The 18,330-nt window shown below is 46.0% G+C and overlaps 1 protein-coding gene across 3 annotated transcripts in view; it reads right to left on the bottom strand.

Moving 5' to 3' along the window:
* The window catches only part of Mtf1 (metal regulatory transcription factor 1), a 43,453-nt gene that overhangs the window by 11,452 nt on the left and 13,671 nt on the right, over positions 1 to 18,330 (bottom strand). For all 3 annotated transcript variants that reach the window (XM_031378601.1, XM_031378600.1, XM_031378599.1), the window contains 5 exons: positions 13,222 to 13,460; positions 11,553 to 11,684; positions 8,275 to 8,348; positions 7,530 to 7,666; positions 1,960 to 2,037 (listed from right to left, as the gene is read on the bottom strand). In XM_031378601.1, coding sequence (XP_031234461.1) covers positions 1,960 to 2,037; positions 7,530 to 7,666; positions 8,275 to 8,348; positions 11,553 to 11,684; positions 13,222 to 13,460 — 660 coding nt within the window. The remainder of the gene's footprint in view (positions 1 to 1,959; positions 2,038 to 7,529; positions 7,667 to 8,274; positions 8,349 to 11,552; positions 11,685 to 13,221; positions 13,461 to 18,330) is intronic.

The raw sequence follows: 18,330 nt of genomic DNA, 5'->3' as shown, positions 1-18,330 counted from the left end.
CCCAAGTGTATACAGTGGCATGCATGTGTGGAGTAAACACACGTTAAAGGAACACTGTACCCAGAAGTCTTAGGTAACTCAGGGTATCCTAGACTATCTTGAGAACAAGTTTTAGGAAATTTGTTCTGTAATATGAATGACAATCATATGGAAAGTTTAATTTCTCTTTGCATTTGCCCTCCGGTTAAGGTCTCTCTGATTTAAACGATTCTCTTCTGCTGACTCACTGTTAAGTCTAAGCTAAGAATCTTTTTCCAGTGTTGCTTCTTTGCATAAATGGAACATGCAGGGAGCCACAGATACTATGGAGATCAGAGGACAGCTCTGGGAAGGCAATTCCCTGTAATTGTCACAGAGACTCCTGAGACGTAGCTGACCAGGCTGGAGTGCTGAGTGAGTGCTTTACCTACTGAACTGTCTTGACAGCTCCTGGCTTTGAATTTATTTAACTTTCAGTTCTAAATGTTCCCAGTACTGTTTTTTTGTTTTGTTTTTGTAGCATAGTTCCTTGAGTCTGTAATCTTGCTGCCTGTACCTCTCAGGTGCTAGGACTGTAGGTACTCACTTTAATGTCCATGTGTCAAGCCTGGCTTGCTTTATTTTATTTATTTATCTGAGATGTTTTCACTTATACAGTATAGGTTTACCACAAATTTCTGGCAATCCTCCTGTCTCATCCTCTCAAGTACTGGGATTAGAAGCATATACTAGCATGCCTGCTTTCATCTTTTCTCAACCAAGATTTCCTATTTGCATAAATATATTCATTTATGTCCACGAGCAAATGTTCGCTGTGAAATTTTCCTATCTGGGCTGAGGATTAGCTTGGGGACAAATATTTGCCCAGCATGCATCAAGCCCTAAGTTAAAGTCCCCAGTACTACAACACACTAGTGTACATGTGCGAGTGTATACATGTACACACACACACACACACACACACACACACACACACAAGGTGAGGATGAAACTCGGGGTATTGTGCTTGCCTAAGTCCAGTCCCCAAATATAACTGATTCTGTAGCTGTAAGGAGAGCAGAGCACATATACACTATTTTTTTCTTCTTTAAAGATGGATCTCAGGTTACTCAGAACTGTCTCAGGTGATCCTCCTGCCTCAGTCTACTATCAACGGGAGGTGAACTGACACACCCAGATAAGAACCTACAGTCTGTTAGTACTACTGTTGACTCTATTAACCTCCACACTTCAAGAAATAGTTTTCAAGTTCAGTGTGCGAGCTCACATCTATAGTCCCAGCATCTGGGAGGCTAAAGCGGGGAGCCTGTCCTGAGTTTGAGGGCAGCCTGGACTACACTGAGTGGTACTATCTCAACATATAAGACAACTAAGAACAGGAAGCATTTTCCCACAGCACTGGTAAGTCAGTCAGTCAGTGTTTAAACACATTCAATTACATTATTCACTACGAAGAGTGGCAGAAAATCTAGGCTGAGCACACACCTCAAAACTAGTGTTGAGAAAGCATGAGAGCAGCTGGACATATATTATGCTTAGACTCCATGCAGTGGCGTTAGCCCATCACGGAGCTGTACAGACAAGGCGGAGTGGGCTGGCCCTCAGTGGAGGTCTGCATCAGAGCCCTCTTCACATGCCCTATAAGGGAGCTTGAAGAAGGAAACAGCCTATGGCAGGTGAGACAGGAGGGGTTGAGAAAAGTCTGAGATGCTGACGCATACTTGAGGCCAAACCACCCGTACCTGATTCCTGCACTATGGCACTGCAGGCGGCACAGTGGCCTTGGGAACATTGCTCAATGAGTATTTGCCTACATTAGCAACATAAGGAATCTTCTGGGACCAAAAGCCACTGAATGAACGGCTAGACCAAAAGCAATCCCAGGGTAAGAGAATCCTCCACATCATCAACTGACACAGTTAAATATGGGAGGCTTCCAACTGGCTGCGCTGTTTCAAAGAGAATTACTCAGGAACTTACCGAACTGGAATTTTCTTGCAATTCAGAATCTGTGGACAGAAGGCCCAATTCACTCAGATAAAGTGAGTGATTTGTATCCTGTGAAAGAAAAAATCCTAATTGAGCAACAAAAACAATAAAAACTATTTATTGCACCATGCATATTATGCAGTGTATAATCAAATACTCGATCACCCAGTCGTGTAGGTCCAAATGTCACTTAGGAAAGGTCAGACACATCCAAATTAGGGGCTAAGTATACTGTTTCACTAAAAAGAAAACAAAGACAAATTTACACAGAAACCCCCCCATCCTTATTAGACCATCTCCCCACCTCCAGTTCTTCTGAGGCAGGATGTCATATAGCCCAGCATAGCCTCACATTCTCTAATATAGTGAAGGATGACCTTGATTTGTGACCATCCTGCCTCTGCCACACATGTGCTGGCAGTGCAGGTGTAAGCACCATGTTTAGTTGTTTCTTAAAAGTAGTTGCTTGTTGCTGTTGTTTAAGTTTATTTTCCTGTGTCTGTGTCTTGCCTGCATGTGTGTTTTGTACTCTGTGTGTGCCAGGTGTTCAAGGAGGCTAGAAGAGAGCTTTGGATCCCTTGGAACTTGAGCTACAGATGGCTGTGAGCCTCCATGTGGGTGCTGGGAATGGAACTCAGGAAGAGCAGCCAGTGCTCCAAACCTCTAAGCCATCTCTCTAGCCAGTGGCTAATAATTTTAAAATTATCTGATTCAAGTTGCAGAAACAGAAACAAAAACAAAAAATAAAAGCTGCAACAGCATGAAATTACTAACATTTGTATATTTTCGTCGTTTACAAAGTGATTTCATATGACTTATTTGCTACTCTCACCTGAGTACCAAGGGAGTGATGTGCCCTACCCACAGCTAATTAAGAGGGAGATGAAGTGCTTCCGACTGAGAAGTCCACTCTCCTGCCATAACATCTCCACTGGGGCACCTCAGAGTGGTGAGGAGGATTAACTATTTAAATTCTGCTGCTCAGGCCAGCCTGAACTCTGGATTCCTGAACATGAGTTATACATAATCCTGACCCTCCATCTATAGTATTCAAGTGGGTCAGATATTCCAACCCTCACATACAATCAACACACGCAGACAATTCTCACCTAACCATATTCTGCTTTCCTGTTTCAACAACCAAGACTTGAACCTCCAGCTCTAGAGAAAGCCAGCAGCCTGTGCTACTCCATGAATGCTGCAGGAGGAACAGGTCTGGGCAGGTCAGACTGCAGAAGATCTGAGTTATCTGGGTGAAGATGTCAGCGGGAGGCTGGACATGCAAGGCTGAAGATAGGATCAGGCCCAGGCTGGCACTGTCACTGTTGGACCAGGGCTCTGCAGATGGCCTCTAAAGCCCCAGTAAGGGAGTCAACCCTTTGCTGAACAGCAAGTGGAGGCAGAGACGCACCCCCAAGACTCAATACTGGTGAACTTGAGGCTCACTGTGACAGCTATTCTTGGTTGTCAACTTGACTGTATCTGGAATTAACTAAAACCCCTAAAAAAGCTGGACATACCTGTGAGGGACTGATCATTTGAAGTGGGAAGTGATCCACTTGTAATCAGAATCTTTGAGGTGGGAAGACACACCTTTAATCTAGATCTTTTTTTTTTAAATTTTCTGTATGAGTAAACTGTAGCTGTCTTCAGACACACCAGAAGAGGGCATTGGGTTCCATTACAAATGGTTGTGAGCCATACCATGTGGTTACTGGGAATTGAACTCAGGACCTCTGGAAGAGCAATTGGTGCTCTTAACCTCTGAGCCAGCTCTCCAGCTCCCAATCTAGCTCTTTCAAGGTGGGAAGACTCGACTCTAAACTAGCCACACCTTCTGCTGGAAGTCTATGTAAAGAATATGCAAGACAGAAATTCTCCCTCCTTCTTCCTGCCCTTGCTACCAAGTCCATCCCATCAGGCATTAGAGCCGACTTCTTCAGGATGTACTGAAGACCAGCTGAGACATCCAAGCTCATACATTGAACAAGTACTGGATTCTTGAACCTTCCAAGGTATGTGTGTGTGTATACACTCATTCTATAAGTTGTTACTCTCTCTAGAGAACCCTGGCTACTACACTCAGTGTTCTTTGCAGTTCAAGTCTCCGAGCACTGCTACAAAATGAGAAACTGACTCTGACCTGACAAGCAGTTTTGCCTGGTTCTATCAGATGAAGAAAGGAGGAGGCCCAGAAGTAATCTCTAAGGACATGTATTTAGTGACAGAAGAATGGTTTGAACTGAGGCTGCTGAGCACCAGTGGCCACCCTCTTCACAACTAACATCATCTTGTCTCTTAACAATGCAGACCTTAGGAGGCTGAGGCTGGCTCTGCAGTCACACTGCCTAAGTCATACTAGTGACAAGCTATGCAGACCTCGGAAAGCTATTTAATTTCTCCTTGCTCCAAGGTATGTATGATGTATGTGTATATGTGTATATGTACACATATACACATACATACACATACATAAAAATCAATATGTTATATATCAATATATAATAAAACTACATGTAGTTTTATTTACCAAATACTTTTTAAAAATCTGGAGTGAATATCAAATTTTTAAAATATTGTCTAGCCTCAGTGGGGGAACGTGCCTAGCCTCACAGAGACTTGAAGTGTCAGTGTTGAGGGCATACCCAGAGGAGCCCCCACCAGCTCAGAAAAGAAGGGGAGGGGGAGAAGGATTGTGGGAGGGACTGATTGGGAGGGAGGCCAGTATGGGGGATGTAAAGTGAATAAGTAAAAATATTAAAATTAAAATTAAGAAAGTTGAGTTATTAATAGCAAGGAGCTCCACAGTTCTTAACAGTGGCATGGGAATGGTGACAATAGTGACCTCATGAAGCTGTGAGGGAGGCAGCACCTAACACAGACTCGGACATGTATTTAAATTCAACAAATTATTAGTTAGCACTAATAACTCAGGGCCCTTCTCTTTCTTTCTGGTGTACGAAGGGGGCGCCACAGCACACACATGGAGGTCAGAGAGCACCTCACAGGAGTGAGTTCTCCCCACTTGACATGGTTCAGGGAATCAAACTCAGACAAAGCACCTTCACCCACTGAGCCTCCTAACCAGCACCGAGAGTCCTTTCAAAAGGGTCCTTCACTGTTTAAAAATTAGAAACCACAGACATCTGAGCAGGCTGTCTCTCCAAAAATATAAACTTTATTTTATACTTTGTGAATTTCATTATTCCGAAGGGGATCTCTGAATAAGTCAACCTGGAGCTGGGGAGAAACCCAGGCTAGAGGACTAACAGCCTTGCAGATGGCCCCAGCAGCCTCGCCAGAGCAGAGCACCTCTGGTGGAAAGTGAACAGGGAGGGATTGGGAGCAGAAGAGGAGGGGAGAAGTCTGAGAAGGGAGAAGAAAAGATGCTAAAACCCACTTAGCTTAACCAGGCATTGTGGTGTATGTCTTTAATCCCAGCACGCACTTGGCCTACTCAAGGCTAGCTTGGTCTACATGAGTTCCAGGACAGTGAGAGCTACACACAGACTCCTTGTCTCAAAAACCAAAACCAAACCAAAACAAAAGAAAAGCCATTTAGCAACTTATTGCAAAAGTTCAGGCAAAAAACCAGGAGAGGGCAGAAATAAATCACATCAGTTCCAGACACATTCTCAAGGTAGAACGGGCAGGTCCTCTACCAGCTTCCATTTCTTTATCCTCCAAATAGTAAGATAATGGTGTCACTCACTCTCCAGAATTAACAGATACAGGCTAGTGAATACTACCAAGCTATAAACTGTAAGAGGGCTGGCAAGATGGCTCAGTGGTCAAAGCGCCTGCCACCAAGGCTGACAACTCTAACCCAAGCTCTAATCCTTGTGACCCACATGGGGGAAGGAGAGAACCAACGTCCATGACTGTGCACTCGAGTGCACACAACAAACGTAGAAAAGAAAGAGCAAGCAACAGTACATGTGCCAAGGAACTGGAGCACCAGCGGCCGCCCTCTTCTGAGTAGGAAAGCAGGATGGACAGAGGCTGATGGGGCTCAGAATTTAAGGGGAAGATGGTTCAGCAGTTAAGAGCACTTGCTGCTCTTGCAGAGGACCCAGATTGAGTTGCCAGCACCCACCAGCAGCTCTCAACCACCTGTAACTCTAGTTCTGGGGGATCTAATGCCCTCTTCTGGCTTTCAAGAGCACCAGGCACACAGGCAGTATATATACATACCTTCATGTAAGTAAACATAAAATAAAGTAAAAAATATCTTAACAACAACCCCCCTAAAACAAACAAACAAAAAAACCAAATTGCCTAAACCTTCCATAGACTTTCTGTGTGGCTTAGTGTCATTTTTATTTTTATTTTTTTTGGTTTTTTGAGACAGGGTTTCTCTGTGTAACCCTGGCTGTCCTGGAACTCACTCTGTAGACCAGGCTGGCCTCAAACTCAGAAATCCGCCTGACTCTGCCACCCAAGTGCTGGGATTAAAGGCATGTGCCACTACTGCCCGGCGTGGCTTAGTTTCTTAAGGGAGGTGCTATTAAACGTTTTGCTTTGCAGATAATTCAAGAGGCAAGGGAACCCTCCAGACAAAGCCTGGCACTCTGACGTTGACAGACGTGTGAGGCAACATTAGCTTCCATCCCAAGTGCAGTGCAGGCTTATCACTCGCCACAGTCACCTATGGGAAAATGACACTACCATAGGAGTTCCAAAAGCTGGACATGGTGGTGCACCTTTAATCCCAGTAGTCAGGAGGTAAACAGAGGCAGATCTCTTGTCTCTGCAGAGACAGTTCGAGGACAGCCAGGGCTACACAGAAAAGCTATGTCTCAAAAAAACAAAAACAAAACAAAAAACAAAACCCTAGGAATTCTGAGCCAGGCATGGGGCCTCATGCCCACAACCCCAGCATGTGAAAGGCTATGGCAAGAGAGCTATGGTAGGTTGGCTGATGAGATTTTTGCTTCAAAAGAAAACTCAGAACCACTGGTGCTGGGCTACTAGCTCAGTCAGCCGATTTCAAGCTACATCTAAAAAGAAAAAGCTGGGAGGTGTGGTGAGCACTTGTGATCTATACACTGGGAAGATAGACATGAGGACCCCTGAGGCTCTCTGGGTAGTCAGTCTAGCCTGCTTAGTGAGTTCCATGCCCATACGAGAGACTGTTGCAAAAGAATAAAAAGAGGGGGGCAGGCAGTGGCTGGGGAGCAACACTTAAGGACATCCTCTGATTTCCAGCAGGGGCACACAGGCATTGCTCTCTAATATGTACCCTTACACACACACACACACACACACACACACACACACACACACACACACACACACACACACACACACACACAGAAGAGACTCTGCCTGGGCCCTGGAGAGCCAGTCAACAGTCAGTTTCCCACACACCTGCTGAATGGGAATACAGCAGGGCTGAGCAGAGGAATCTGGGAGACTGGGGCATTTTTGGCTCCCAGCCTCCCGATGCAGAGACATAGTGATGCTGACCCTATTTCTTTGTCCCCTAGTTAAGCAAGGACACAGCAGCTGCACACAATCCCATCTGTCAGTGCCCAGACGAGGACAGGTGAAGAACACACCTCTGATCCATTGTGCTGTGGAAGTACACTGTATGCCGTGCCTTTGTTATCGTGACCTTTCATGTGACTTTTGAGACTGTACTGAGTGCTAAATGTCTTCTCACAGCCGTTACTGGGGCAGAAGAAGGGTCTTTCACCTGCAGGAATGAAGAAGCCGCGTCAGTGTCACCACCAGGAAAGCTCTCCCCTTCTCACAGTGGGAAGGAAGGTCTGAGAAGCGGAGGTGCTGACCCCCTCAGTCTTAACCCCAGAGCCAAGGAAAGCAGCAGCAGCAGCAGCCTGTGCCTGGGGGGAAGGCTGCTGGCTTCCTCATGGCTGTTTCTAAAGGGTATGTCTGGTTTCATGGCTTAAGGCTGAATTCTTGACTCAGTCAATCATGGAACACAGGATTGTAGGTGAAGGCCATGCTGCCTGCGCTCTCTCGCTCTCCTCGTTTTTTTCAGGTCTCAAGAGGAACCTGGATAAAGGGCTGTCGAAAGTTTAAAGGAAAAATGGAAATTGGGTCGGGCACAGTGGCACACACCTTTAATCCTAGCACTGGGAAGGCAGAGACAGGTGGATCTCTCCAGTTCTAGGCTAACCTGGTCTATCAAAGTAGTTCAGGTCAGCCAGGGCTACAAAGAGAAACCCTGTCTTGAAAAACAAAATAAAACCAACCAAATAAACAAACAAAACAAAGAAACAAGCAAAAAAAAAAATACAAAAGAAAGAAAGAAAAGAAACATGGAAATCAGCCTAAACTTACCAGTGTGCGTCCGGACGTGAGTTTTAAGGTGGTGGCTTGCGGCAAACGCTTTCCCACAGCCGTCGTGATCACATCTAAATGAATCGTTTAAGCAAAGAAAGCCAGCGTCAGTAGATAAGAGATCGTCATCCTGAACAGCTTGTGCATTCAACCTAGAGTAAATTTCTGGAACACTAAGATCAGATTAGCCATAGTGGTTTTAGAGATGGGAATGAAAAGACTTAGAAAAAATAAAAACAAAAACAAAAAAGCCTAACAAACAAAACATGGGAGGTGGCAAGAGGGCTAGGCCAGGTAGAGGTGCTTGCCACCAAGCCTGACATCCTAGGTTCCATCCCTGGAAACCACATGACAGGAGAGAAGCAGCTCTAGCAAGCTGTCATCTGACTTCTACACACACACACTACATAAATAAACGTAACAGCCAAGGGATGGGAAAGATGGCATATGTGACTGAACCAGCGTATGGAGCTGAGAGTCCAGGACAGGTATCTTCTGGCCTGTAGGTAAGGCAAGTGTTGAGAGTATCCCGATGATAAAGATCTGACCAATCACTGAGCAGAACTGTGTTGACAGTGAGAACCTATGTGAAAAACCTATGGCCACTGAATTACGATGTACATACATCAAGGCTGGGTAATGAAAGCTGGACCTGTAGACCTAGCACCCAAGAGGCTGAGCCAGGAGGAGGCTCACAACCTCACAGATAGCCTGGCCTGGGCTACAAAATGAATCTTGCCTCAAAAGAGAAAATAAAAGTGAGCTGGGAAGACAGCAGAACAAAAACCCAATGAGTGCAGGTGTGGCTGTGGTCCAGAATCAGCCATGATCCACAGCATGCAGTAGCTCCCTCCCCATATCAGGAAAGGGCTCATACATCTCAGGCTGCCTTTCAACTCACTCTGTAGCTAAGATTATAGGCATACACCACTGTGCCTGGCTTACACAATGCTAAAGCTTAGATCAGGGCGTTGTGAATGCTTGGAGAGCTACCCTCCTAGCCCCTGAATACTTTCTCAATAGTCAAAGCCAGAGACAATCTCCACCTCCTCAGGACTGATGTGATGCATTCATCACATGCTTCCTTTGAGGCACCTCTCACTTCTAATTTTATTTCATCTCTGTGTACATTTCAGGAGAGGTTGTGTGTGTGCACGCATGCATGCATGCATGTGTGTGTTTGTTTGCTTGAGACAGGGTATCACTATATAGCCCTGGCTGGTCTGGGACTCACAGATCTGCCTGTTTCTGTATCCTCAACGCTGAGATTAAAGATGTTGTACAGCCATGCCAGATGTGTGCTGGTTTTTCTTAACCTATTTTTCTCAAGGGCAAGGTTTGTATAGTTCTTAATATTGCTTTTGTTCTTACACAGCAAGAATGTAAATATATGACCAATAGATTCTTATATCTAAATACCTTCTTTCTTTTTTTCTTTTTCTTTTTTTTCCGGTTTTTTGAGACAGGGTTTCTCTGGGTAGCCATGGCTGTCCTGGAACTCACTCTGTAGACCAGGCTGGCCTCGAACTCAGAAATCCGCCTGCCTCTGCCTCCCAAGTGCTGGGATTAAAGGCATGTACCACCACTGCCTGGCTACCTTATTTCTTTAAAGAGAAAGTTTCTTTAAAGTCTTTTGATTTTAATCACATATAGGCATCACTGTAGCTATCTGGGTCCCCTCTAATATTCAAGAGAAAATTATTTTAATCATCACAAAATTAAATGCATGTGTATATAGAAAGGAGTCTCCTAGCAACCAGATGGAGGGTGCTTAAGCATCTGTAGAGTAACTAACTGGTCTCTAACCTCTTGTTCTTAAAGGGGCCGACACTCAGGAACATATCTGTAATTTAAAACCCCAGTTTGGGGCTTGTGAGATGGCTCAGCAGGTAAGAGCACTGACTGCTCTTCCAAAGGTCCTGAGTTCCAATCCCAACAACCATATTGTGGCTCACAATCACCCGTAATGAGATCTGATGCCCTCTTCTGTTGAGTCTGAAGACAGCTACAGTGTACTTATTTATAATAATAAATCTTTAAAAAAACAAAACCAAAAACCCAGTTTCATTTAATTGGTGTCTAAGAGCTAGCTGCTTCTGAAGACTTTTCAGTTCCTCTAAGTGTGCTAAGAAGGGCGAATGGCTTCAAAATGGAAGGGTGGCGTGCTTGCTATACTTGCTGCCGTGACTTTAAACAGTACTCCATTTGAATTCAGGGACACTGTTTATGGGGATATCTTCAGCAATGCTTACAACCCCGTTATGGGGAGCCTTACAAACTGATTACCTCATAAAAATGTCATATAAGCACCCGAGGCTGCTTCTGCAGACTTACTGGGCGCCTGTAACCAGCCGCCTCATGCTTCTGTAGTCAAGAACTAGCCATAATCCTCAGTCCTTAGCTTTATAGAAAGTAGATTTATAGATCTACTTAATAGAAGTAGGTTTGTCTCTGAGGAGGTTGGGGCTGGGGAAATGAACATTTACACCCTTGTAGAGGACCCAAGTTTAGTTCAGCTCCAGAAGAGCTGATGCTCTCTTCTGGCCTTGGAAGTATCAGCACCCAGAAGACACGTACTCACACAAGATACATACTTATAAAAATAAAATGTAAAAAATATGGATTTTGACATAGCTACACAAAAGGCATGTGGTCACAAATGTATACAAACGTGAGATATTAACAGCAGCAGCAATAAGCAGGAGTGGAGCATGCAGAGGCCACTGAGCCAGGAGTGGAACGTGCAGACCTCTGATCTAAGCTTCCCACCCTCACCTTCCCTCACAAGCATGCTCAGAAATAATTTAATCCCCTGTCCTTAGTAGGTCTCCCCTTCTCGATGCTCAAGGCACTCTGGCTGACAGCATCAGACACTGTCTATAACTTTGTGGCTCTTTCCTATTTGATGAAGGATGTTTTGTTTAGGGAGAAGGGATGTTGACATAGACTCTTACTACTCTGTAGCCCAAGCTACATCCCCAGTTCTTGACTCAGGATCTCAGTACTTTCCTAGTACAAAGAAAAGTATCTACCATATGAGTCAGCTTCAACAAATACCTTTCTAAGAACACAGAACAAAATGAGGCAGAACAGCCACCACCATGTCTGCCTGTACTCCTCCGACCCAAGGCAGTTGGTCAGAGCTCCCCTGTGGCAAGCTGACATCATCAGAGAAGGAAAGAGGTGAAGGAGTTTTCTTCCTACAGTGAAAACTACCTAGAGTCTACCAAGATCCCCAGCAGAGCCTGCCCAGTGACGACAGAGGCAGCAAGACCTACCGAAATGGCTTTTCTCCTGTATGGGTTCGAATGTGCTTCCGCAGATCACTGAGTGTGGTGAAGTATTTGCTGCAGCCTTGAGATTCACAGTTAAATGTTTTCCCTGTGTGAAGCCTCTGATGTGCTTTCAACCTGCAAAATGTCCCAGAGAAATGCTCCTTACACAATGTACCACACAGAGCCCGCCAGAGTCAGCCTATCACGCTGGTCAGCGCACCAGAATACTGTACCAGAGGACACTAGCATTCGAAACTCACCCAAAGAGAAATGAAATGAGCAGTAACAGAGACAGACTCCTTTGGTTCGAAGTCCTGGCCCTGAATTACTAGCCAGGACTGTATAGAACGCATCTACTTCTGTTTACTTAGCAGGTGTTCTGGGGACAAACACTTAAGAGTTACGCCTTTGCACAGTGCACACGTCAATGTTAGCTATTATTATTTGTCTCAACAAGTATTAACCAGGCCCAACCCTGCTTGGCTTCTACCATCAAACAGGAGCAGGCACTTTCAGAATGGTAAGGTCTTAGCTATTGTTATTTTGCTATTTTGTGCCTAATAGTAAAGGTTTGTGTAAGTTTCCTTACACAAATGTGGAAAAAGACACAGACATCAAGGGGGCACCTTCCCACCTCTCAGGATAGGTTATGTCAGAGGTTTATGTCAACCTAACCTTGTGCCAATGGGAAGACTACGCCAACTATTAAAATCCCAAGGGCATGATGTCACTCACTCCTGAGATGCAAATTTATGCACAGATGTGCCAACATTTCCACCCAACCCATGGTACACTATCTTTAAGTAGCAAGTTCTGACTGCATTTTAAGCAGGTGAGTACAGCTATGTTTTTCAAAGTCCCAAAAGCTGTCATATGCAAGAGAGCATTCTGTGGCCCCAAGCTCAGAGCCAGGAGGCTGGCAGGCCTCGGGGAGGCTGACCTGTACAGTGTGTACGGGGAGGCTGACCTGTGACCTGTACAGTGTGTATGGGGAGGCTGGCCTGTACAGTGTATATGGGAAGGCTGACCTGGGTACAGTGTGTATGGGGAGGCTGGCCTGTACAGTGTATATGGGGAGGCTGACCTGGGTACAGTGTGTATGGGGAGGCTGGCCTGTACAGTGTGTATGGGGAGGCTGACCTGGGTACAGTGTGTACGGGGAGGCTGGCCTGGGTACAGTGTGTATGGGGAGGCTGACCTGTGACTTGTACAGTGTGTATGGGGAGGCTGACCTGTACAGTGTATATGAAGAGGCTGACCTGTACGGTGTGTATGGGGAGGCTGACCTGTACAGTGTATATGAAGAGGCTGACCTGTACGGTGTGTACGGGGAGGCTGGCCTGGGTACAGTGTGTATGGGGAGGCTGACCTGTGACTTGTACAGTGTGTATGGGGAGGCTGACCTGTATAGTGTATATGAAGAGGCTGACCTGTACGGTGTGTATGGGGAGGCTGACCTGTACGGTGTGTATGGGGAGGCTGACCTGTACAGTGTGTACGGGGAGGCTGACCTGTACGGTGTGTATGGAGAGGCTGACCTGTACAGTGTGTACGGGGAGGCTGACCTGTACAGTGTGTATGGGGAAGCTGGCCTATATGGTGTGTATGGGAGGCTGGCCTGTACAGTGTGCATGGGGAGGGTGACCTGTACAGTATATATGAAGAGGCTGACCTGTACAGTGTGTTGAACGCCTTCTCACACCCCTGCACGTCACACTCAAATGGCTTCTCCTTTGTGTGCACTCGCACATGGATCCTGAGGCTGTAGGAGGTGAGGAAGGCCTTGCCACAGCCCTCCTGATTACAGACGAAGGTGTACTCTCCTCGGTGAGTCTTCTGGTGGGTGCGTAGGTTGCCTGCTGTGCTGTAGGTTCGAGGGCATCCCTCAAAGGTGCACTGGTACCGCTTTACCTGACAGAGGACAGGGGACACCTCATCAGTAGGGAAAAACAACTGCCCAGGTCTCAGGTCTCACCTCTCATCCTGGGACAGGGTCTCATGAAGCACAAGCTGACAGCAAACTTGTACCCCTTAACCTTCTGATCCTCCTGTCTCCACCTTCTGAGTGCTAACATGTATGTAAGGTAGGTTTTCATGCAGTGTTGGGAGTGAACTCTGGCAAGCACATGACTGATTGAACTATAACCCAAGCCCTAAATCTATCTTTATAAAAGCTGTTGTAGGCAGCTGGAGGAATGGCACAGCAGTTAAGAGCATGGACTGCTTTGTTGAGGACCCAAGTTCCATTCTCTGGGTCCACATCAGGCAGCTCACAACTGCCCATAACTCCAGCTCCAGGGTGATCTGTCGTCTATCGACTCCACAGGCACCTGCCTGCATATATTCACACAGTCATAAACAAACATGTAACTAAAAATAATAAAAATGAACTTTTAAAAAATAAAATAAAAGCTATTGTAAGAATTAGGAATAATTTTCCAGGTAGTGGTGGCACACACCTTTAAGCCCAGCGCTCAGGAGGAGGATCTCTGTGAATTTGAGGCCAGTCTGGTCTATAGAGGGAGTTCCAGGACAGCCAGGGCTAGTCAAAAAACCTGTCTTGGCCGGGCGGTGGTGGCGCATGCCTTTAATCCCAGTACTTGGGAGGCAGAGGCAGGTGTATTTCTGAGTTCGAGGCCAGCCTGGTCTACAGAGTGAGTTCCAGGACAGCCAGGGCTGCTATACAGAAATACCCTGTCTCGGAAAAAAAAAAAAAAAAAAAAAAAAAAAAGAAAGAAAGAAAGAAAAAGAAAGAAAAAGGAAGTAAGACAGACAGACAGACATGATGGGAGCCCTGGGTTTGCTCTTGGCACAGAGATGACAAAATAAAGCTGGCTGGATGACAGAGCCTCAGGGATGAGACGGCCACTCTGTCTCAGAAAGGGTGGCTAATCAAAGAATGAGTAACGACAAGGGTGAACAGTTCCCTTTCAAGTGTCAAAGAGAGCATTTTTTTGTTTTTTTATGGTTCCTGTCACTACACAAGCCTGGCCCTCCATGTTAAAGCAGTTACAGGCAAATGACCAAACACTGCCATGTCCCCAAACATAGATGGTCATAAATGGGCACAAGTTTGAATTTCACATAATTTCCATGTTATGAAATGTTATTTTGATTTTTAAAAAAGCAACAAAAATGCAAGAACTGGGCCGAGGTAAAGCTCAGTGAGTAGAGCGCTTTCCCAGCATCAGGAAGCCCTGGGTTCTATCCCCAATAAGCCATACATAAACTGGGTGTGTCAGCAATCCTGGCACTTTAGATCAAAAGTTCAAGGTTGGCCAGGCGTGGTTACACACACCCTAAACCCAGTGCTTGGGAGGTAGAAGCAGAGGCAGCAGAGGCAGATGGGTTTCTCTAAGTTTGGTCTTAGTCTGGTTACCATGAAGAGTTCCAGGCCAGTCAGGGCTAACCAGTGAGATCCTGCCTCAAAAATAAAATAATAAATTCAAGGTCATTTCATCATCATAATTATACAGAAAATATGAAACCAGTCTGGGTTACCTGAGAGCATTTCTTTAAAAATGAAACATCTGAGGCCAAGAGTTGTGGCTCAGTGTTTGTTTAGCATGCTTGAGGTCTTGGGTTCAATCCTTACAGAAAACAACAAATAAAAACCACTCTCAGGAACTGAACAGCTTCTCTGTTGTTAAGAGCATGTACTGCTCTTGCAGAGGAACTGTGGTCAGGTCCTGGTACCCCTGGACTCCGAAGCCTCTGCCCCCAGCAGATGCTCATACACATACATGTAAGAAATTAAAAATTAGCCATGCGTGGTGGTGCACACATTTGATCCTAGCATTTGGGAGACAGAGGCAGGTAGATCTCTGAGTTCGAGGCCAACCTGGTCTACATAGTGAGTTCCAGGACAGCCAGGACTACATACACAGAGAAACCATGTCTTGAACTACCCCTTTACCATGAACCAACCAATCAAATGAACAAAAACCTCAGTAATCCCTCCCCTCAAACAGTGTTCTTACTCAGCTCTAGGGCAACCTTCCAAACGCTGCGACCCTCCAACTCCTCATGCTGTGGTGACCCCGATCATAACATTATTTTCACTGCTACTTCATAACTCTAATTTTGCTTCCTTATGAATCAAAATGTAAATATCTGTGTTTTCTGATGGCTTTAGGCAACCCCTGTGAGAGAGCTGGACAGCCCTCAAAGGGGTCGAGATTCACAGGTTGAGAACCACTGCTCTAGAGCTATAGGAAAACAAACTGGGTTTAAACAGGATTGAGCCTGTCAGCTAGTTGGCTAGATGGCGAAGGGAGGGGCCTTGACTCCTCCTCCTACCCTGCCCCTTCTCCTCCTCTCTTCTCTCCAACCCCTAACAGGACCTTACAGGAGTGCTTGCTCACAGAGTCATGGGGAGCCTCTCACTGCCACACAGGCCACGCTCTGTGTTCTCTGAATTCATGTGTCTTGGTGCCTAGTTTTGAAGTCATTGCCAGAACAATTCTAAAACAAAGCTCCACACGGCCTCTCCCCACATAGAGTGCCAGGATCTAGGCAGGACAGTCAGGGCATTCCCAGAGCCTTCCTACACTCTGTTTGTTCCATGACTCAGGACCCAGGGGAGCAAAACGCCCAGCCTAGAGCTCAGTGAGTCTCAGTTCCTGTCTTTCTTGCCCGTGCTCTTTCCCTTCACTGGAAAGGTCTAGTTCCTTCCTTGGCTTCCGAGACTCTTAGTTTAATTCAAATCTTACTACCTCCCAGGTCCTCCATAACCTCTCCATGTCCACACATCAGTGCCTCTCTCTAAAAGCCAGTATTATGTACCTTTACTGGACCTGGTGCTTCACTTACATTGGTAATTATCCTCTCATGTACTAGCTTTACCAATGGGAACTTCAGCCACCACTGAAGGGTAAGGACGGACCATCTCCACCATAAGGTCCATTGCAGTGGTGAGAGATAAGAGCAGGATCTCACTCTTCAGTGGTAAGAGACAGCAGTAGGCAATGGAATGCCCTCTCTCACCGTCTGAATGCCTGCACCTGGCCAATTCAGTCAGTCCGCCATTGGCTGTTTCTTCCTCAAGGGCCTCTCCCTGACTGGTCCTTAGCCCCAGGGCCCAGTGTGACAGACCTGCTAACTCTAGGCCTTTGCAGCTTCCTGGGCCACCAGTCCTCTGAACCCGGGGGTGGGGCGGAATTCATGGACTTAGCCAATTATGGAAATATTTACAATTAAAAAGAATAAGTACAGAATCGCCTATTATTCCCCCAACAACGTCTAAAGCATCTATACTGTATTAAATGTGTCATGAGTAAGCTAAGCTAACATAAGTACACAGAAGGAGGCCAGCAGCGAGATGGCTCAGTGACAGACGTTGTCAAGATCAATCCTTGGGACACATGTAAAAGTGGAAGAAAACAAACCCACCAAGTTAACCTCTGATCTCCACATGTGCTTACACACAAATTAATGTAAAGTATATAAGAGAATGTACACAGGCTACATGCAAACACTGCAATCCCTTTACGTAAGAAGCCTGAGTATCCACGTATGCTTGACAAGAAGTAGTGCTTCCAGAAATAATTCCCAGCAAAGAGACACCACCTTTTCTTTAAAATACAAGATACAATTAAGATGAAATAATTCCCATTATATTTACTGGGAATTAAATAATGAATGGCTGCTTCTCATTTAAACTTAAATTGCATTGACAGCAGGGACCATGACTATCTTGTTCACTGACAACCTCAGAGACTCGCTTTGGGAAGAAGTGACACTCACTCCATTTATATTTTGAATGAAACAAACCCAGCAAGTCTTACTGCTAGCAAAGTAGTGACAGACTCTTAAGTGGTGGCCGGGGGACGTTGCAGGGGTGAGAAATTTAAGTGGTAGCTGGTGGACGTTGCAGTGGGGTGAGGGGCTTAAGTGGTGGCCGGGGGATGTTGCAGGGGTGAGGGGTTTGCTTTGTTGTGCAGTTAAGAAGACCAGAGTTCAGACTCTTGAACATAAAAGCCTCATGGCCACTGGAGGGGTCAGGGTCAGGGCATCATAATCTCAGAGCTCTGGAGGTAGACATAAGATCGCCAGGAGAAGGCAGTTAGCTAGACAACTGGACCCAGTGTGCCCCAGCTTCAGTGAGGGATGCTGCCTCCGTAAAGTGCAGAGTGAAGGTAAACACTGGACATCAACTTTGGGCACGTGCATATACATACGTGCACTTACACACATGTGGCTATACACGGATAGCATACCCCACCACACTTATACATGTGTGACTATACACGGACACCAGACCCCACCATACACATACATATGCAAACAAACCCCAAGACTATCATGCAGGAAGGAAGTTCTAAGTAGGATGTCAGCCGAGTCAAATGTAGCAAAGACCACCAACTGCTAAGCCCTCGCTCTGTCTCCCTGACACAGCACTAGTGTGGGAATGGTGGAGCCCTGGACAGAGTGTGAGCAGTCAGCCAACTATGCTTTCAGGAATACTTGGCAGATTACAGAGGAAGAGAGGCCAAGGACACAAAGTGAGGGAAGTATCCAGACTGGAAAGGTACTGAAAGGTAGGCAGGATAGAAGTCAGTTATGGCGGGCGGGTGGGCAGGCGGGCGGGCAGGTGGCACTCAGAATGACTGAGGCAGGAGAACTGATACAAGTTCAAGTTCAAGCCCAGCCTGGGCTACATGGCAAAAACCCTATCAAACAAGAAAGGAAAGAAGGGAGGAAGGGAGGGAGGAAGGGAGGGAGGGAGAGAGAGAGGGAGGGAAGAAGGAAGGAAAGAAGAAAGGAGGGAAGGTGGGGAGGG

This window comes from Mastomys coucha, unplaced genomic scaffold (assembly GCF_008632895.1).
Source record: "Mastomys coucha isolate ucsf_1 unplaced genomic scaffold, UCSF_Mcou_1 pScaffold18, whole genome shotgun sequence".
Classification (NCBI taxonomy): Eukaryota; Metazoa; Chordata; class Mammalia; order Rodentia; family Muridae; genus Mastomys; species Mastomys coucha.
The sequence above is the reverse complement of the archived record's forward strand: the minus strand, read 5'-3'. Positions and strand labels throughout refer to the sequence as shown.